This window comes from Oncorhynchus mykiss, chromosome 2 (assembly GCF_013265735.2).
Source record: "Oncorhynchus mykiss isolate Arlee chromosome 2, USDA_OmykA_1.1, whole genome shotgun sequence".
Lineage (NCBI taxonomy): Eukaryota > Metazoa > Chordata > Actinopteri > Salmoniformes > Salmonidae > Oncorhynchus > Oncorhynchus mykiss.
This window is the reverse complement of record NC_048566.1, coordinates 5,498,166-5,520,074: the sequence shown is the minus strand read 5'-3', so window position 1 is coordinate 5,520,074 and position 21,909 is coordinate 5,498,166. Positions and strand designations below refer to the sequence as shown.

The following is a 21,909-nucleotide window of genomic DNA, read 5'->3' as shown; positions in this document are numbered from 1 at the left end:
CCCTTGGCTAACAGTTGACTTTGGCTTGGTTCTGTCTGCATGCTGAGAGAGGGCCCTGGTCAGGCTGTAGGAGAAGGCGAGAGACTGGTGGCTGCTGGGACAGTGGCCGTCACAGTGGGTGGATGACACTGCAGCCGTGTGATCTTGGTTCAACCGTCTCACCCAATCAGAACCCTAAGACAGAAGAGTATTAATGAGCCGTACCGTCCCAGCCCGGCAACACAGTGCACCGCCACGCAGCAGCCAGGGTCCTCACGGAACTTAGTCTTCAGCAGGTTCAGCCAATCATCTACGATCTTAGTGGGCGGAGGGGCACCGTCATCAAAGGCCCAGTCCTGGAAAACACACAAATACATTCACATTAGAAAACAATGTAATTGTCCACACAATGTGGGAATTGGTCTTCGGCGTCACACATCATTAACAGTACAGTTCTGTCTCTCTGACAGAAACAGCTGATTAGCATTGGCACTCTGAGGGAGCCCATTGTTACGAGACAAAGCAGCTCTACACTGCACCCCTACCTACTTCAAACTGAGGAACCAGACAAAGCAGAATCCCCTACTGAGGGTGAATGTATTAAAAGAGTTTGTGAAGCGCTGCATGTCTGAAACAACTGGTTCCAAGCCGCTGCTCACTGTGAAATGAGACATCTGTACCCACGTAACGGGGAGGAACGCAGAGTGTACCAACCTCAGTCATCTAAGCATGACTCGCAACATGAACCAACTGTCCCCACAGACAACACACTGTGTCCTTCCTACACTATTCACTGTTCCTGCCATCTCAGCAAGCAAAATAGGGTGCCATTTGGGACACATATCATGTTCCATCAGCACCCACAGCATCAGGAAAGCCTTCTGTCAACACAGACAACACTAGAAGGGGTTTGTTTGTAGTTGGTGCAGAACCACAACAGAGAACAGATGTGTGGTCACCTCTTCTTCACGGAGTGAACTGTGGTGAACTGTTTGACTTCAACGTTTAATTGGTTTGGCTAGTGTACATTAAATCAGTCGGTTGGATACAATGTATTTTTCTGGCCATGTTGGGCTACCATCCCCTATAATGACAAACAGTCTTTTCATTGAAGGATTAGACAGTGATGGTAGATGAACTAAGACATCCCTCACCTGGTCAGATGTAGACCTAATGCACCATACAGCATCAAGGATGCTCAAACCAGCTGTTTGACTCCTCCATTGGGCAGATGAAGGCTTAAAGCAGAAACCATGGGTGTCTAGGAGGGATCAGTCACACTAGAGACCCATCAGACACTGTATCACATCCGGCCGTGATTGGGAGTCCCACAGGGCGGCGCACAATTGGCCCAGCGTCGGCCGGGTTTGGCCAGGGTAGGCCCGTCATTGTAAATAAGAATTTGTTCTTAACCTACTTGCCTAGTTAAATAAAAGGTTACATGTAAAAAAAAATAACAGAGAGAGAGAGAGAGAGAGAGAGAGAGAGACAAAGAGAGAGAGACAAAGAGAGAGAAAGAGAGACAAAGAGAGAGAGACAAAGAGAGAGAAAGAGAGACAGAGAGACAGAGAGACAGAGAGACAGAGAGACAGAGAGAGACAGAGAGACAGAGAGACAGAGAGAGAGAGAGAGTCATCTCTTATCTCCTAGTGGAGTGGGACTTCCAACAACACAATACCTGCTCCCAGGTACAAACATCTTGTGTGTCTGACGACAATGCGTTACCAAGGCAACAGCTCAGCTGAGCCAGTGGATCACAGGCCTGGCTGGGAAAGATGTTATGATGACATCACTATTTCACACTGCCATGAATAGAAGGGTGCAACTGGGACTTTCTCTCTCAGAAAAACAAAACAAGAAACTGTCAGGACCCATTCTACCAGTAACACACAGGCAAAACCCACAACAGGACCCATTCTACCAGTAACACACAGGCAAAACCCACAACAGGACCCATTCTACCAGTAACACACAGGCAAAACCCACAACAGGACCCATTCTACCAGTAACACACAGGCAAAACCCACAACAGGACCCATTCTACCAGTAACACACAGGCAAAACCCACAACAGGACCCATTCTACCAGTAACACACAGGCAAAACCCACAACAGGACCCATTCTACCAGTAACACACAGGCAAAACCCACAACAGGACCCATTCTACCAGTAACACACAGGCAAAACCCACAACAGGACCCATTCTACCAGTAACACACAGGCAAAACCCACAACAGGACCCATTCTACCAGTAACACACAGGCAAAACCCACAACAGGACCCATTCTACCAGTAACACACAGGCAAAACCCACAACAGGACCCATTCTACCAGTAACACACAGGCAAAACCCACAACAGGACCCATTCTACCAGTAACACACAGGCAAAACCCACAACAGGAACCATTCTACCAGTAACACACAGGCAAAACCCACAACAGGACCCATTCTACCAGTAACACACAGGCAAAACCCACAACAGGACCCATTCTACCAGTAACACACAGGCAAAACCCACAACAGGACCCATTCTACCAGTAACACACAGGCAAAACCCACAACAGGACCCATTCTACCAGTAACACACAGGCAAAACCCACAACAGGACCCATTCTACCAGTAACACACAGGCAAAACCCACAACAGGACCCATTCTACCAGTAACACACAGGCAAAACCCACAACAGGACCCATTCTACCAGTAACACACAGGCAAAACCCACAACAGGACCCATTCTACCAGTAACACACAGGCAAAACCCACAACAGGAACCATTCTACCAGTAACACACAGGCAAAACCCACAACAGGAACCATTCTACCAGTAACACACAGGCAAAACCCACAACAGGACCCATTCTACCAGTAACACACAGGCAAAACCCACAACAGGAACCATTCTACCAGTAACACACAGGCAAAACCCACAACAGGAACCATTCTACCAGTAACACACAGGCAAAACCCACAACAGGACCCATTCTACCAGTAACACACAGGCAAAACCCACAACAGGACCCATTCTACCAGTAACACACAGGCAAAACCCACAACAGGAACCATTCTACCAGTAACACACAGGCAAAACCCACAACAGGAACCATTCTACCAGTAACACACAGGCAAAACCCACAACAGGAACCATTCTACCAGTAACACACAGGCAAAACCCACAACAGGACCCATTCTACCAGTAACACACAGGCAAAACCCACAACAGGACCCATTCTACCAGTAACACACAGGCAAAACCCACAACAGGACCCATTCTACCAGTAACACACAGGCAAAACCCACAACAGGACCCATTCTACCAGTAACACACAGGCAAAACCCACAACAGGACCCATTCTACCAGTAACACACAGGCAAAACCCACAACAGGAACCATTCTACCAGTAACACACAGGCAAAACCCACAACAGGACCCATTCTACCAGTAACACACAGGCAAAACCCACAACAGGAACCATTCTACCAGTAACACACAGGCAAAACCCACAACAGGACCCATTCTACCAGTAACACACAGGCAAAACCCACAACTGGACCCATTCTACCAGTAACACACAGGCAAAACCCACAACAGGACCCTTTCTACCAGTAACACACAGGCAAAACCCACAACAGGAACCATTCTACCAGTAACACACAGGCAAAACCCACAACAGGACCCATTCTACCAGTAACACACAGGCAAAACCCACAACAGGACCCATTCTACCAGTAACACACAGGCAAAACCCACAACAGGACCCATTCTACCAGTAACACACAGGCAAAACCCACAACAGGAACCATTCTACCAGTAACACACAGGCAAAACCCACAACAGGACCCATTCTACCAGTAACACACAGGCAAAACCCACAACAGGACCCATTCTACCAGTAACACACAGGCAAAACCCACAACAGGACCCATTCTACCAGTAACACACAGGCAAAACCCACAACTGGACCCATTCTACCAGTAACACACAGGCAAAACCCACAACAGGACCCTTTCTACCAGTAACACACAGGCAAAACCCACAACAGGAACCATTCTACCAGTAACACACAGGCAAAACCCACAACAGAAACCATTCTACTCTCTGTTCAATGTTCCAGGTAGGACACTAATCCTGTACACGGCAAGGCCTTGAATTTGAATTTGAATTTCTCCGCATCCTGCTGTGGATATCTAAAGAAGTTGTGGATATCAAGATATGTAGAAGTCACCACAACACCGAAGACACAGAAATGTCCATTTACATGTCTGTTTTGATGCTACAGAACTCCATAATGGGTGAACCCGTTGTGACAACCTTGAGAGTAAATCTCTCCCTAATAGAATCTTCGACTGTAGAGAGGATGTGGTTCAAAATAACATTTACATCTACTAAGAGGTGAACAGAGCCGCCTGGTATGTCAACAGTAAGCTATTCATGTCGTGAAGCTCATTCCAAGTCCAACCAACGCAGCCCAGAGCTTGAGACAAGAGCTTGGAGGAGGAGGAGGCAGAGTTCTAATTGTGGCCCGAAGAACGTCTTGGGCCGTTTCTCGGAACCCCCAGAACAGACCTTGTCACCATGGTATCCTTCCTCTGCAACTTGACTCTCATACGACAACCAGCGAGACGTTTGGCAGAGTGTAGGTCTCAAATCTGGCACCCTATTCCCTTTATAGTGCAGTGCACTACTTATGATTAGGGCCCATACAGCTCTGCTCAAAAGTAGTGCACTATATGGACACAATAGGGTGCCATTTTGGGCCACTTCCTGAATGAGTCCACAGTCCCTTTATATCAGCCAGCTGAATGTTATCACATGCTACAGAGGATGGTCTATGTTAAGTCAGTCACAAGGTGGATGGACGCACCTCTGGTACTTACCACTGTTATTACTGGTTATATATGGCCTCCAAATATACCCCCACCATTACTGATACACTGGTAAGACTAATGTAACCTGCAAAAGCAGAGAGTGTGGGAGTAACATTTCTCCATATAATGCCAATAAATAACCTCTTTGAGCAATGAAAGCATCACGAGCCATGTCAGACAGAACAGCACATTACACAGCGTTCTGAATGAGACAGACAACATGGTTTTCATCTGGAGTTCAGGGAGATGTGGAGGGGAACCGGGTTTCACCTGCCAGCCAGGCTCTCTCTCTGCCAGTCAGTCAACAAGTGTACAAGGGTACGTCCCAAATGGCACCCTATTCCCTACATAGTGCACTACCTTTGACCAGAGTCGGACTCAGTCAGCCAGGATACAAGGATCTCTCTCACACAGGGAAGAGAAGAGAGAGGACTCAGTCAGCCAGGATACAAGGCTCTCTCTCACACAGGGAAGAGAAGAGAGAGGACTCAGTCAGCCAGGATACAAGGCTCTCTCTCACACAGGGAAGAGAAGAGAGAGGACTCAGTCAGCCAGGATACAAGGCTCTCTCTCACACAGGGAAGAGAAGAGAGAGGACTCTGTGTGACCGTGTCACTCTGATAACACAACAGACAGAGGGTGGTTAAGGGCCTTATGTAACCCGGGCCTCTAGCTATCTCTACATCCCTACATTCTTCTCATCTGATGCTACCTCTCCTCTGAGAGGGTACCCGCTCTCTGCTCTCAACAACATTATTAACTCAGAGGGAGAGAAAGGAGAGAGAGAAAGGAGAGAGAGCGAGAGAGAGAGAGAGAAAGGAGAGAGAGAGAAAGGAGAGAGAGAGAAAGGAGAGAGAGAGCGAGAGAAAGTGAAGCAAAAGAAAGACCAGGTGAGAGGAGAGGATGTTGGGAGACAAGAGAGGAGTAAACCATGAGGTACACCCTGACGCTGAGCCAGATGTGTGTGTGTGTGTGTGTGTGTGTGTGTGTGTGTGGGGCAGGAGGTAGTGTTTCCTCTACTCCAACACATGTGCAGCAGGGTGACATCATGAATAACATCCTCCACATGGCAGAGAGAGAGGAAACAGGGTCAGTAGGAACATAATGGAGAAAATGTTTTGAAACAGAGCGAGTAGACTAGTCTCAATGGACCAGTTCAGGTACCAGTAGACTAGTCTCAATGGACCAGTTCAGGTACGAGTAGACTAGTCTCAATGGACCAGTTCAGGTAGCAGTAGACTAGTCTCAATGGACCAGTTCAGGTACGAGTAGACTAGTCTCAATGGACCAGTTCAGGTAGCAGTAGACTAGTCTCAATGGACCAGTTCAGGTAGCAGTAGACTAGTCTCAATGGACCAGTTCAGGTAGCAGTAGACTAGTCTCAATGGACCAGTTCAGGTAGCAGTAGACTAGTCTCAATGGACCAGTTCAGGTAGCAGTAGACTAGTCTCAATGGACCAGTTCAGGTAGCAGTAGACTAGTCTCAATGGACCAGTTCAGGTAGCAGTAGACTAGTCTCAATGGACCAGTTAAGGTAGCAGTAGACTAGTCTCAATGGACCAGTTCAGGTAGGAGTAGACTAGTCTCAATGGACCAGTTCAGGTAGCAGTAGACTAGTCTCAATGGACCAGTTCAGGTACCAGTAGACTAGTCTCAATGGACCAGTTCAGATACCAGTAGACTAGTCTCAATGGACCAGTTCAGACAGTAGCAGGCCACGTTTCACCTCATTTTGTACCTACTGAACATCACCAGGGTCGTATTCATTAGTGCACAGCGTACCAGAACTTTTGGCACCGTAGCAAAACGTCTTGCAACAGAAAAATGAAAAAAAAAGCTTTTCTCATTGGACAAATTCAGGTAGGTCCCCCTTCGTTTCAGCCTGTTTTGTTTCCGTTTGGTTCCTAGTGAATAGGACCCTAGTGGGAGAGTGTAGAGAAGAGAGATCTGATGTATGTGTGTGTGTATCTTTGCGCACCATGACTGTGATGCCATCCTTCTCCAGACGTGTCTTGTCGTAGGTGACCTCACACACCCGCACCACTGTTGTTGCACCATACTGCTTCAGGTCCTGGAAAAGGGAGAGGTAACTTCATTAAAACCATTCATGAGAGTCGGAGGTTTGACAATGACAGTTGTAATACCAGTTAGATTGATTTGGTCACCGCCCTGTCACATGACACAGTGGTAATACCAATCAGACCGAGTAGGATTACGTTTTCCCTAGATGCTGATCTACCATCAGTTCTGGGTTTTCCCTGAGAGACTCACACTGTGTTCTTAGAACCAAGTTTTCAGGGTTAGCCAATCACAGATTGTCACCCAGTTTAAATATTAATTGTCATCAAATTCCATTTATTGTGACATTTCCATTTTCACCTAACATGAATATTCATGAAGCTTAGCCCTGGGCTAAGAACGTGCAGTGTGAACCCGGAGGAGTAATCTAATTTTAGATCAGTTACCTAGGTACCACTTCTAACTCAGCAGGATTAGACGACCGAGAGCCAGAACAGTCTGGAAGATTCCTCTCTGTCTCACCTTGATGAAGGTGATAAGAGTGGTGTTAGTGGTGTTGTGTGGAAGGTTCTTCTCTGTCTCACCTCGATGAAGGTGTCGAGGGTGGCGTTGGTGGGGTTGTGTGTGATGAGGAACCTCATGTTCTTGTAGGAGACCTCGACGGGGGGAGCCGGACGGTTCATTCTGGACACACTGAGGATCCCACTCTCAGGAGAAGACGCCACGACGTCGACCCAGACCCAGGGGCCCGCACCCACCCTGACAGAGGAGCACCCAGCCCACCAGCTACACTACACTGTCCTGACACAGCAGGCAGGAAGCCAGGCAGGAAGCCAAGAAGGCAGGTAACCCCTGCTAGTCTCTCTGAGGTGGAGGAACAAACCCCAGCAACAACACCCCACCTCAGGAGGAATTTACAAGGTCCTCTCAAGTCTCTCCTGTCCAGGGTGTCTTGGTGTGCTGGGAATAGAGTGGGGGTTGGACAGGGTGAAGAGGTAGCTGTCCGTTAGCTTACGCTGCCCTTGGCCACCGACACTCACTACCCCATCTGGTGAGTTAGTGGGCCTGCCGTCCGTCGGTCAGTCTACAGTCAGAGTGGGGGTGGCTGGGTCTGGGTTGAGAGGGCGACCTGGCTGTGGGCATTCAGGGGTGGGAGGTGCAGCAGGGCAACAGGGCCATCCTCCCCCCGGGGGGCCTGGGCTCAAGCGCTGAGATGTTGGGCGTGGCAGTAGTCACCGCTCCCCTGCAAGAACTCCATCAACGACTGGCCGGCCTGAGTGCAGCGCTGCAAAGACAGAGGAGAGAGTCAGTGGGACTAACACACACACACACACACACACACACACACACAGGAGAGAGTCAGTGGGACTAACAGTCAAACCACACACACACACACACACACAGTTAGTTGGGGAGAGAAAGTCTACCTTTTCTCCATTATCCCCAGTCAGTCAGTTCAGGACATAATTTCCCTTTTTTGATCAAGCTGGGCTGAAGAGCGTTTGGTAAACTTTTATTCTATCAAACTACACACACAGGGTAAGGAGAGGACACAGACAGATAGAAGACGATACAGTCAGTCAAACAGTCAGTCAAGTCAGTCAGTCAGTCAGTCAGTCAGTCAGACACACCCACAGGGTAAGGAGAGGACACAGACAGGTAAAAGACAGGCCCTAAAACTAACTTGTTTGTATAGCAGCCACCGTGGCAGGTAGATACAAAAAAAATCTACCAGCCAATCAGATTTTTTACCAGCCAAAATTTAAAAAAAATGTGCTGCCATAATTACACAAAGAAACAAAGAACTGCCATGCTTAGTAATGTTTCTAAAACAAGAAATGTATTACTAGTAAGAAGTTATTGGTTATATTTCTCAATGTAATTTACTATTCTGTGACCTGAGTATTTTTAACATAAATATCAGACAAAAAAATGTTTAGCTGCCCTTTTAAGGTTACCTTGGTAACAGGGCCACTCAAGTCATCACATGTGCCTGTGTCACTAGTAAGAGAGCCAACGAGGTCTCTTTTTGCTAGCAGTGGGAGGAAACTCAAAACATTGAAAAAGTAACCTAGCTTGTGAACAAAACAATGTAAATTAACAAGAAATCACTGTAGGATACTTGAGTAAATTAGACCAACTTTTATGCCTGTGCCCATTGCTTCTAAAAACAAATATTTTCCCACTCACAGCCCCCCAGACAGGCAGTGTTGCTGCCTGATATCTGAATCCTAATGTTATAGCTTTCTCTGTGCATTAACAGATACGAAACAAAATGGCATTAATACTTTGAAAACAGCTACTGTAGCTTTGATTAAGCTATAAATCACAACTCACTTGGGCCCATGCTGGACTATTTTTATGAAATACCCACACTGTAGAGCCTGGAGTACTGCCACGCACTAACATAGCTGGTGAATTATACATTCTTACCTGCCAACGGCAAAATCTACCCACGTTCAGCAGGTGGCGGGTGTTAATTTTAGGCCATGGGTCTAGGTGAGGATAACTGATACCCTAGAACTGCCAATTCCACAAATACCACACACAGCACCATACGCTAACCACACACAGCGCCATACGCTAACCACACACAGCGCCATACGCTAACCACACACAGCCCCATACGCTAACCACACACAGCGCCATACGCTAACCACACACAGCCCCATACGCTAACCACACACAGCCCCATACGCTAACCACACACAGCGCCATACGCTAACCACACACAGCCCCATACGCTAACCACACACAGCCCCATACGCTAACCACACACAGCGCCATACGCTAACCACACACAGCCCCATACGCTAACCACACACAGCGCCATACGCTAACCACACACAGCCCCATACGCTAACCACACACAGCGCCATACGCTAACCACACACAGCGCCATACGCTAACCACACACAGCGCCATACGCTAACCACACACAGCGCCATACGCTAACCACACACAGCGCCATACGCTAACCACACACAGCGCCATACGCTAACCACACACAGCGCCATACGCTAACCACACACAGCGCCATACGCTAACCACACACAGCACCATACGCTAACCACACACAGCCCCATACGCTAACCACACACAGCGCCATACGTTAAACACGCACAGCGCCATACGCTAACCACGCACAGCGCCATACGCTAAACACACACAGTGCCATACGCTAACCACACATAGCCCCATGTGTTAAACATACTGCATACTTCGAGATGATAGGACACAAATGGAAAACACTGTGCAGTAGGGACACTTCTCCAGTTATTTCTACTATTTCAGAGCTGTAGGGACACTTCTCCAGTTATTTCTACTATTTCAGAGCTGTAGGGACACTTCTCCAGCTATTTCTACTATTTCAGCGCTGTAGGGACACTTCTCCAGTTATTTCTACTATTTTAGAGCTGTAGGGACACTTCTCCAGTTATTTCTACTATTTTAGAGCTGTAGGGACACTTCTCCAGTTATTTATACTATTTTAAAGCTGTAGGGACACTTCTCCAGTTATTTCTACTATTTCAGAGCTGTAGGGACACTTCTCCAGTTATTTCTACTATTTCAGCGCTGTAGGGACACTTCTCCAGTTAGTTCTACTATTTCAGCGCTGTAGGGACACTTCTCCAGCTATTTCTACTATTTCAGAGCTGTAGGGACACTTCTCCAGCTATTTCTACTATTTCAGAGCTGTAGGGACACTTCTCCAGCTATTTCTACTATTTCAGAGCTGTAGGGACACTTCTCCAGCTATTTCTACTATTTCAGCGCTGTAGGGACACTTCTCCAGTTATTTCTACTATTTCAGCGTTGTAGGGACACTTCTCCAGCTATTTCTACTATTTCAGCGCTGTAGGGACACTACTGTAACCTGGCAGTGTTGTTTTACCTGTAGAGACATACTGTAACCTGGTAGTGTTGTTTTACCTGTAGAGACATACTGTAACCTGGCAGTGTTGTTTCACCTGTAGAGACATACTGTAACCTAGCAGTGTTGTTTTACCTGTAGAGACATACTGTAACCTGGCAGTGTTGTTTCACCTGTAGAGACATACTGTAACCTGGTAGTGTTGTTTCACCTGTAGAGACATACTGTAACCTAGTAGTGTTGTTTTACCTGTAGAGACATACTGTAACCTGGTAGTGTTGTTTTACCTGTAGAGACATACTGTAACCTGGTAGTGTTGTTTTACCTGTAGTGACATACTGTAACCTAGTAGTGTTGTTTTACCTGTAGTGACATACTGTAACCTAGTAGTGTTGTTTTACCTGTAGAGACATACTGTAACCTGGTAGTGTTGTTTTACCTGTAGAGACATACTGTAACCTGTCAGTGTTGTTTCACCTGTAGAGACATACTGTAACCTAGTAGTGTTGTTTTACCTGTAGTGACATACTGTAACCTAGTAGTGTTGTTTTACCTGTAGAGACATACTGTAACCTGTCAGTGTTGTTTCACCTGTAGAGACATACTGTAACCTAGCAGTGTTGTTTTACCTGTAGAGACATACTGTAACCTGGCAGTGTTGTTTCACCTGTAGAGACATACTGTAACCTAGTAGTGTTGTTTTACCTGTAGAGACATACTGTAACCTGGTAGTGTTGTTTTACCTGTAGAGACATACTGTAACCTAGCAGTGTTGTTTTATCTGTAGAGACATACTGTAACCTGGCAGTGTTGTTTCACCTGTAGAGACATACTGTAACATACTGCAGCCTACCGTTTAAATGTAATAAGGATGAGGTTGCAGCCTACTGTTTAAATGTAATAAGGATGAGGTTGTAGCCTACTGTTTAAATGTAATAAGGATGAGGTTGCAGCCTACTGTTTAAATGTAATAAGGATGAGGTTGTAGCCTACCGTTTAAATGTAATAAGGATGAGGTTGTAGCCTACCGTTTAAATGTAATAAGGATGAGGTTGCAGCCTACCGGTTACATGTAATAAGGATGAGGTTGCAGCCTACCGTTTAAATGTAATAAGGATGAGGTTGTAGCCTACTGTTTAAATGTAATAAGGATGAGGTTGTAGCCTACCGTTTAAATGTAATAAGGATGAGGTTGCAGCCTACCGTTTAAATGTAATAAGGATGAGGTTGTAGCCTACCGTTTAAATGTAATAAGGATGAGGTTGCAGCCTACCGTTTAAATGTAATAAGGATGAGGTTGCAGCCTATCGTTTAAATGTAATAAGGATGAGGTTGTAGCCTACCGGTTAAATGTAATAAGGATGAGGTTGCAGCCTACCGGTTACATGTAATAAGGATGAGGTTGCAGCCTACCGGTTACATGTAATAAGGATGAGGTTGCAGCCTACCGGTTACATGTAATAAGGATGAGGTTGCAGCCTACCGTTTAAATGTAATAAGGATGAGGTTGTAGCCTACCGTTTAAATGTAATAAGGATGAGGTTGCAGCCTACCGTTTAAATGTAATAAGGATGAGGTTGCAGCCTACCGTTTAAATGTAATAAGGATGAGGTTGCAGCCTACCGGTTACATGTAATAAGGATGAGGTTGTAGCCTACCGTTTAAATGTAATAAGGATGAGGTTGCAGCCTACCGGTTAAATGTAATAAGGATGAGGTTGCAGCCTACCGGTTACATGTAATAAGGATGAGGTTGCAGCCTACCGTTTAAATGTAATAAGGATGAGGTTGTAGCCTACCGTTTAAATGTACTAAGGATGAGGTTGTAGCCTACCGTTTAAATGTAATAAGGATGAGGTTGTAGCCTACCGTTTAAATGTAATAAGGATGAGGTTGCAGCCTACCGTTTAAATGTAATAACGATGAGGTTGCAGCCTACCGGTTACATGTAATAAGGATGAGGTTGTAGCCTACCGTTTAAATGTAATAAGGATGAGGTTGCAGCCTACCGGTTAAATGTAATAAGGATGAGGTTGCAGCCTACCGGTTACATGTAATAAGGATGAGGTTGCAGCCTACCGTTTAAATGTAATAAGGATGAGGTTGTAGCCTACCGTTTAAATGTACTAAGGATGAGGTTGCAGCCTACCGTTTAAATGTAATAAGGATGAGGTTGTAGCCTACCGTTTAAATGTAATAAGGATGAGGTTGCAGCCTACCGTTTAAATGTAATAAGGATGAGGTTGCAGCCTACCGGTTACATGTAATAAGGATGAGGTTGCAGCCTACCGGTTACATGTAATAAGGATGAGGTTGCAGCCTAATTGAGGTAACGCGGACACACTGACAGTAATTCGATACAATCTATGGGGGCTTCGGCTTGACAGTTATTACTACACCATCTCCTTACCAAAATAACTCCCCTCACTACCTCCTAACTGAACACATAGTAGCCAACTGTGAAGTAGAAAATACAACTGTTGAAGTCAACTGTTTGTAAAAGTCCAGAGTAAAACTAGCAGCCAGAGAAGCCACCGTATTGTACTGCTCACCTGAGACAACTTCTTTGACAAGAAAACATCCTCAAATTAGACAAGAAGAGAAACAACAAGCAGTCTTCTTTAGATTCCTCCCTCACAGCTAAAGCCCAAGAAGCATTTCATTCCTCTGTCACCACCAGGTTGATCAAGCTCATCAAACCCCAGGTCCTCCAAGGAGTCTCTCCAACCTGTTACTCTGCAGAGCTTCCCCTGCACACACTGAGCGTCCATCCACACTGCACACACCCGTGAGAAAGCTTATAGTAATCTAGGCAAATAACTCTTCACCACACCTCTCCTCCTGTGGTCCCTCCCACAGGCACTCTCTCTCTCTCTCTCTCTGCCATCTCTGTTCTGAACCAGTTGAGGCTGCCCAGGTTTGTCATATGACACTGGCAGCACTCAACTGGTAATGTCACAAACAAATGCATGTAATGCTCTAGGAGGCACAGAGAGTTGACCCATAAATATAGTGAAGTTGGTTAGGGTTAACAGTCACCCCCAGGAGTCAGAACAACCCATAACCTAACCAACTTCACTATATTTAACAGTCACCCCCAGGAGTCAGAACCCATAAACCTAACCAACTTCACTCTGTTCACGCCCCTTTCCCTTAACTGTTAGTATACAGACACATAATGTACCACCATCTACTCTGTTCTCTCCCCTTTCCCTTAACTGTTAGTATACAGAAACATAATGTACCACCATGGGACATCTCTCTTCAGCTGTCAATCAAACCCATAGTGGCGCTAGCTAGCTGACAGAAACCTGTGGCGGCTGAACAAAGGGGCCTGACGGGCTATTTCTGTGTAGCTGCCAGCACGCCAGCCAAGGACTTTAATGGAGCCCACAGGTCAGCCATTCCTATAAGAGCATTAACTGTGGCTCTAGTCCCAAATGGAACCCTACCCCCTATCGGGCCTGGTCAAAGGTTGCACACTATATAAGGGAATGGACTGCCATTTGGGACTCAGACAGTGTGACTATGGGTCAGGTGGGGAATGAAAGGACTACATCTACTGACTGGCTCATAAATAACATCACACATGAGTCAGACTTCTATCTGCAGCAATGAAGCAGTGTTATTGATGGTCTGTTTCATTGTCATTGCTGCAGAGTGTGTGAGCGGAGCTGAGCTGTCGGAAATCCCGCTCGTCGCTCACGGGCGCGCCATGTCCTTTCTACCCGCTCCGCTAGAAAACGCTCCTCGCTCACGGGCGCGCCATGTCCTTTCTACCCGCTCCGCTAGAAAACGCTCCTCGCTCACGGGCGCTCCATGTCCTTTCTACCCGCTCCGCTAGAAAACGCTCCTCGCTCACGGGCGCTCCATGTCCTTTCTACCCGCTCTGCTAGAAAACGCTCCTCGCTCACGGGCGCGCCATGTCCTTTCTACACGCTCTGCTAGAAAACGCTCCTCGCTCACGGGCGCTCCATGTCCTTTCTACACGCTCTGCTAGAAAACGCTCCTCGCTCACGGGCGCTCCATGTCCTTTCTACCCGCTCTGCTAGAAAACGCTCCTCGCTCACGGGCGCGCCATGTCCTTTCTACCCGCTCCGCTAGAAAACGCTCCTCGCTCACGTGCGCTCCATGTCCTTTCTACCCGCTCCGCTAGAAAACGCTCCTCGCTCACGGGCGCGCCATGTCCTTTCTACACGCTCCGCTAGAAAACGCTCCTCGCTCACGGGCGCTCCATGTCCTTTCTACCCGCTCCGCTAGAAAACGCTCCTCGCTCACGGGCGCTCCATGTCCTTTCTACCCGCTCCGCTAGAAAACGCTCCTCGCTCACGGGCGCGCCATGTCCTTTCTACACGCTCCGCTAGAAAACGCTCCTCGCTCACGGGCGCGCCATGTCCTTTCTACCCGCTCTGCTAGAAAACGCTCCTCGCTCACGGGCGCTCCATGTCCTTTCTACCCGCTCTGCTAGAAAACGCTCCTCGCTCACGGGCGCGCCATGTCCTTTCTACCCGCTCCGCTAGAAAACGCTCCTCGCTCACGTGCGCTCCATGTCCTTTCTACCCGCTCCGCTAGAAAACGCTCCTCGCTCACGGGCGCGCCATGTCCTTTCTACACGCTCCGCTAGAAAACGCTCCTCGCTCACGGGCGCTCCATGTCCTTTCTACCCGCTCCGCTAGAAAACGCTCCTCGCTCACGGGCGCTCCATGTCCTTTCTACCCGCTCCGCTAGAAAACGCTCCTCGCTCACGGGCGCGCCATGTCCTTTCTACACGCTCCGCTAGAAAACGCTCCTCGCTCACGGGCGCGCCATGTCCTTTCTACCCGCTCTGCTAGAAAACGCTCCTCGCTCACGGGCGCTCCATGTCCTTTCTACCCGCTCCGCTAGAAAACGCTCCTCGCTCACGTGCGCGCCATGTCCTTTCTACACGCTCGGCTAGAAAACGCTCCTCGCTCACAGGACATTTAAAAAAAACGCCACTTCAAATTCGTTCTATTCATTTAAAAAATATATATATCATTTAACCAACACCCATCTATGTGACTACATGGACCGACCATTTGCTTTTGAAGTATTGAAACCAAACCATATAATTTGAATGAAAATAATTGAAACGTGTAAAAGGTGACTAAGAAGCGCTCTTCATTTGAAAACAGGCCACGTGTCGTATTAAACGGCATAGAAACACTGTGAATAGGTCAGTAGCCAGACAGGTAGCCTAAGACGTAACAACAATGTATTATTTAAGCTATATTATTAGACTATTATCACAAGGCTATAGCCTACAAATAAATCCATTGTGGAGCATTAGTTGAGTGTGACACTAGGCTGGTAGAGAGGCAGGGACAAAGAGCGCTCAGCATTTAAACATTTAGTTGTGTTAAATCATTGTCGTCTAGAAATTGCACATATAGGCTGTGACTTACTTAGAATTAAATACAAATTACACAAAGAATGCCTTATAAGGCTCAATCTACAGTGCCTTTGAATAAAATTTTTTTTAACTGTAGTAAGTACCCAATCATGCATTTATTTAAGGTGATTTTTCAGATTCCACAAGGACTCATTAGGTTGTGGACATTACATCACACTCGCTCCACTGCTTGGTCCTCCTCATCTTTGTAAGTCACCTTGGTTTAGCACCTGTGTGTTTTAATCATTTTCTTTATGAACATCTTTAGTGAACTCCATGACAGTAGCTAAAGCAAGGGGCTACAGCAGCACACAAGTAGACTACAAATGCATGCTGGGCCAGGCAGGCCCTGAGGTGGGGAAGTGAGCGTTACTGGAGTGATATTGGAGCGGGTGAAAGGCCTTTGGGAAAGTTGCTCCGTGCTCCAGTTAAATTGGGCATGCTCCGCTCCTCGCTCCAGCTCCACTCACATACTCTGCATTACCGCTGTGACAGCTCCCTGCTCCACCTCTTATGATTTTTTTTATCAGACTTTAGGTGTGTTATTCGTCACGAATAGTCCAGACTGTTGGAGTACTAACAATAGTCCTTGGCTCAGGTTAGCTAGCTACATCACCAGTATACCATGCTCCAGTCCAGGGTCAGGCTAGCTAGCTACATCACCAGTATACCATGCTCCAGTCCAGGATCAGGCTAGCAAGCTAGATCACCAGTATACCATGCTCCAGTCCAGGATCAGGCTAGCTAGCTACATTACCAGTATACCATGCTCCAGTCCAGGATCAGGCTAGCAAGCTACATCACCAGTATACCATGCTCCAGTCCAGGATCAGGCTAGCTAGCTACATCACCAGTATACCATGCTCCAGTCCAGGATCAGGCTAGCAAGCTACATCACCAGTATACCATGCTCCAGTCCAGGATCAGGCTAGCAAGCTACATCACCAGTATACCATGCTCCAGTCCAGGATCAGGCTAGCTAGCTACATCACCAGTATACCATGCTCCAGTCCAGGATCAGGCTAGCTAGCTACATCACCAGTATACCATGCTCCAGTCCAGGATCAGGCTAGCTAGCTACATCACCAGTATACCATGCTCCAGTCCAGGATCAGGCTAGCTAGCTACATCACCAGTATACCATGCTCCAGTCCAGGATCAGGCTAGCAAGCTACATCACCAGTATACCATGCTCCAGTCCAGGATCAGGCTAGCTAGCTACATCACCAGTATACCATGCTCCAGTCCAGGATCAGGCTAGCAAGCTACATCACCAGTATACCATGCTCCAGTCCAGGATCAGGCTAGCTAGCTACATCACCAATATACCATGCTCCAGTCCAGGATCAGGCTAGCAAGCTACATCACCAGTATACCATGCTCCAGTCCAGGATCAGGCTAGCTAGCTACATCACCAGTATACCATGCTCCAGTCCAGGATCAGGCTAGCTAGCTACATCACCAATATACCATGCTCCAGTCCAGAATCACTGTTCCAATAACAGCCTTACAGTAGCCTTGCCAAACACCACTCCTTTATCTAATGTTGTTATGTGTCTATTCCGGTCTCACCTGAACACAGTAGCCTATAATATCTATCAGGGCTGTTGTTGTTCTAAATAGGAGGGAGATTTACAGGGCCTCCTGTGGAGTAAAACCAGTTCAGCCTATCAAGAGGTAGGAAGCCCTGCTGAGTAGCTGAAACTGGGCCAAAGGTTGCTTACCAAATAGCACCCTATCTACTATGACGGGCCCTGGTCAAAAGTAGTGCACTATAAAGGGAATAGGGTGTCATTTGGGATGTAGTCAAAGTCTGAGCCTTGCCAGAGGACCAGATATTATGTATATGATTACTCATATGGAGTCACACACAGACTCTCACCAGCCCCCCCCACACACACTCACACACACACATCACAGTGACACTCTCACCAGCCCAAACACGAGACCCAAACCTTAGAGACCAGTTAGATGTTTCTAGCAGGGACAGAGCGGCAAGCTGTGGTCCTTCCTCCTTTGAGGAGCAGGTACACAGAGTTTTAAACCCAGAGTGCCGAGCAGCCAATGCTTCAGGAGATGCAGACCAAACAGACCAGACCTGGATTTGAGGTTTGGGAAGTCAATTGGTTGGTTTGTAAGTCTTCAGCTTCCATTAAAACTAGCACTTGATAACTGATTAAATGAATCAGGATACTATAGACAACAGCAACACATGGCAGACAACAGAACAACAATTCCTCATAGCCTAACTTCTCTCTTCACAATGGCTTATCTCTCCACTCTCCTTAATGGCTTCTCACCTGTACACACAGTCTAATCCTTCATACACAGGGCCAGTGTGTTACAAAACTAGACTTTAATAGCTCTGTCTCTGGATAGGCCTAAATATAGTGCCCAGTGATCCAGGAGGAGGGCAAGCCTTTATCTGTTTGTTGTTGGCTTTATACTCGGGTTATGAAGTCATGCCGTGGCTCAGTAAAGGATGTAGCTTGGCCAAGCTTATTAGCTACTACATTGACTGTCACCCACAACACGCTGGGATTTAAAAAAAACTATTAAGCTTAGCAGTTTGAGGGCTCAAATAGACCTCAGGGTTGACTTCGTAAACACAAGATTTATTATAAAAAGCTATTTAGGCCTAGGTATTGTAGGTCCACTACTGTAGAGTAAGTGATGCACAACTCAAACAGCCGTATCGGCCAGATATCCACAACAACTAGAGGGCACGGCGGTGAGGCTAGACTTCTCTACTGTTGTTGTCACGCAGACTGACTAGATGACTGGTAAACATGTCCACACGGTATCCTAGCAGCCAGGCCACAGAGGCCAGAGCATCATTCTGAGAAATCTTCAGAAGGCTTGGGCTGTCCTCTGAGGACGTTAATTGGATGATTATGTGGCTGGAATGGACAATCACATGACTACACTGGGTAGACAACAGATCACAGAGAGCATAACAGGTCAATCAATCAAATGTATATATAAAGCCCTTCTTACATCAGCCGATGTCACAAAGTGCTATACAGAAACCCAGCCTAAAACCCCAAACAGCAAGCAATGCAGATGTAGAAGCACGGTGGCTAGGAAAAACTCCCTAGAAAGGCAGGAACCTAGGAAGAAACCTAGAGAGGAACCAGGCTATGAGGGGTGGCCAGTCCTCTTCTGGCTGTTCCGGGTGGAGATTATTACTATTATTAGTACTGTTGTACATGACCAAGATGTTCAAACGTTCATAGATGACCAGCAGGGTCAAATAATAATAATCACAGGGTGCAACAAGCCAGCACCTCAGGAGTAAATGTCAGTTGGCTTTTCATAGCTGTTCATTCAGAGTTAGAGACATTAGGTGCGTTTAGAGAGAGAGAGAGAGTCAAAACACTGATGACTTGTTGTGAACAACATGAAAGACATTGAGTGACATGATGTTACTGTATTGATACAGCTCATAATGCTATACGGTACGGACCCCTAGTTCTAATGATCAGTCTCTACATCAATCACCGTGGTGAAGGAACTAACTAGGTTTGGGAATTGCCAGGGACCTCACGATCACGATACGGAGGTGCCGATTCTATATGGATTGCGATTCGATACTGAGATTTTATTCAGATTCATGCTCACCATACAGTACCAGGTCAAAAGTTTGGACACACCTACTCATTCAAGTGTTTTTCTTTATTTTTGCTATTTTCTACATTGTAAAATAATAGTTAAGAAATCAAAACTATGAAATAACACATATGGAATCATGTAGTAACCAAAATATATTTTATATATACAAAGTAGCCACCCTTTGCCTTGACGACAGCTTTGCACTCTCTCGGCATTCGCTCGACCATTTTGATATTCTATTACAGACACCTAAATGCATCCTTTTAAATGATATAATGTGAGCTAAACATACAACAAAAACGCTAGAGGCGTCACTACAGACCCTGGTTGGATTCCAGGCTGTGTCACAACCGGCCGTGATTGGGAGTCCCATATAGCGGCGCACAATTGGCCCAGCGTCGATCGGGTTTGGCAAAAGAGAATTTGTTCTTAACTGACTTGCCTAGTTAAATAAAAGGTCAATTTAAAAAGTTGTGTTACTATATAGGGAATAGGGTCCCCATAGGGTTCTGGTTAAAAGTAGTGCACTATATAGGGAATAGGGTCCCCATAGGGTTCTGGTTAAAAGTAGTGCACTATATAGGGAATAGGGTCCCCACAGGACTCTGGTCAAAAGTAGTGCACTATATAGGGAATAGGGTCCCCATAGGTCTCTGGTCAAAAGTAGTGCACTATATAGGGAATAGGGTCCCCACAGGACTCTGGTCAAAAGTAGTGCACTATATAGGGAATAGGGTCCCCATAGGTCTCTGGTCAAAAGTAGTGCACTATATAGGGAATAGGGTCCCCACAGGACTCTGGTCAAAAGTAGTGCACTATATAGGAAATAGGGTGTGATTTGGGACGTACACAAGGTGTCAAAGTTGATAGTTGGGTTGGAATTCTGTAGCAGTCTGTCGGCATTACAGGCGTTTCCCCAGGTGGGTCAAGCCTTGGTAAGAACAGAGCAGGTCTGCTGCGTTTGACAGGATGGGAGATGTGTGTTGGACACGAGCATTGTTGTGACACTACACTCCAGAGTGTCTTCACAGTGAGTACTGTAGTCAGGGCCCTCGCAGACACCTGCTGTCTATATTTAACACCACCAGCTGTTATCTAATAAATTTAGCCTGGGCTGGCTGCAACCAAGAGTAGCCAGGCAACGTTGGATAACTCAGGGAGCTAGCTGGGGTCGCTTGTTTTGAAACCCGAGACCCCTCCTCTGGTCCAAAAACAAAGTCAAACAGGAAGAAGATTGCAGATTTAAAAAAGACACTGAACATAAAATGGAGCAGCATCAATACGTTTCAGAGGAGGCCATTTTAGAATTCGTCTGGCGTCCTTGTGATGGGAGTGTCTTCTGGAGTACACTACCGCACCTTGTTATGTCACTCCATTTGTTACACTACAACTCTGAACATTTAGGCTGGACTACACGTCTAGGGTAATGAATGGTACAAGACTTGGAATAGCTACATTAGGCTGGACTACACGTCTAGGGTAATGAATGGTACAAGACTTGGAATAGCTACATTAGGCTGGACTACACGTCTAAGGTAATGAATGGTACAAGACTTGGAATAGCTACATTAGGCTGGACTACACGTCTAGGGTAATGAATGGTACAAGACTTGGAATAGCTACATTAGGCTGGACTACACGTCTAGGGTAATGAATGGTACAAGACTTGGAATAGCTACATTAGGCTGGACTACACGTCTAGGGTAATGAATGGTACAAGACTTGGAATAGCTACATTAGGCTGGACTACACGTCTAGGGTAATGAATGGTACAAGACTTGGAATAGCTACATTAGGCTGGACTACACGTCTAGGGTAATGGCTGGTACAAGACTTGGAATAGCTACATTAGGCTGGACTACACGTCTAGGGTAATGGATGGTACAAGACTTGGAATAGGCTTACTGATAGCACCCCCGATAGCCCTTTCAAGTGGTCATGGGAGTGCATTGCGCAACTGTAAAGGTCAAACTGACAAAAACAAACACAATGACGCACCCTGGGATACCCTACACCCTGGAGAAGGCGGAGCCTAGAAGACAACGATGTTACACAACATCTTGGCAACCTAGCTTTGGGTGGAAAGGCTATATACACCACAGCAGTACCATTTACATCAATGGGCATGCCTGATTCGTGGTATCAAAAA

At 46.7% G+C, this 21,909-nt stretch overlaps 1 protein-coding gene across 2 annotated transcripts in view; it reads right to left on the bottom strand.

The window, feature by feature from the left end:
• Nucleotides 1-21,909, bottom strand: part of ptp4a3b (protein tyrosine phosphatase 4A3b) — a 61,893-nt gene that overhangs the window by 22,793 nt on the left and 17,191 nt on the right. The window contains exons 1-4 of one of the 2 annotated variants that reach the window (XM_036935931.1): nucleotides 13,291-13,535; nucleotides 7,450-8,150; nucleotides 6,825-6,917; nucleotides 205-335 (exon numbers count right to left, since the gene is read on the bottom strand). In XM_036935931.1, the coding sequence (XP_036791826.1) occupies nucleotides 205-335; nucleotides 6,825-6,917; nucleotides 7,450-7,548 (323 nt within the window). In that variant the 5' untranslated portion in view covers nucleotides 7,549-8,150; nucleotides 13,291-13,535. Of the gene's footprint in view, nucleotides 1-204; nucleotides 336-6,824; nucleotides 6,918-7,449; nucleotides 8,151-13,290; nucleotides 13,536-21,909 lie in introns of those variants that run through there. The other variant, XM_036935926.1, reaches the window with a different exon arrangement.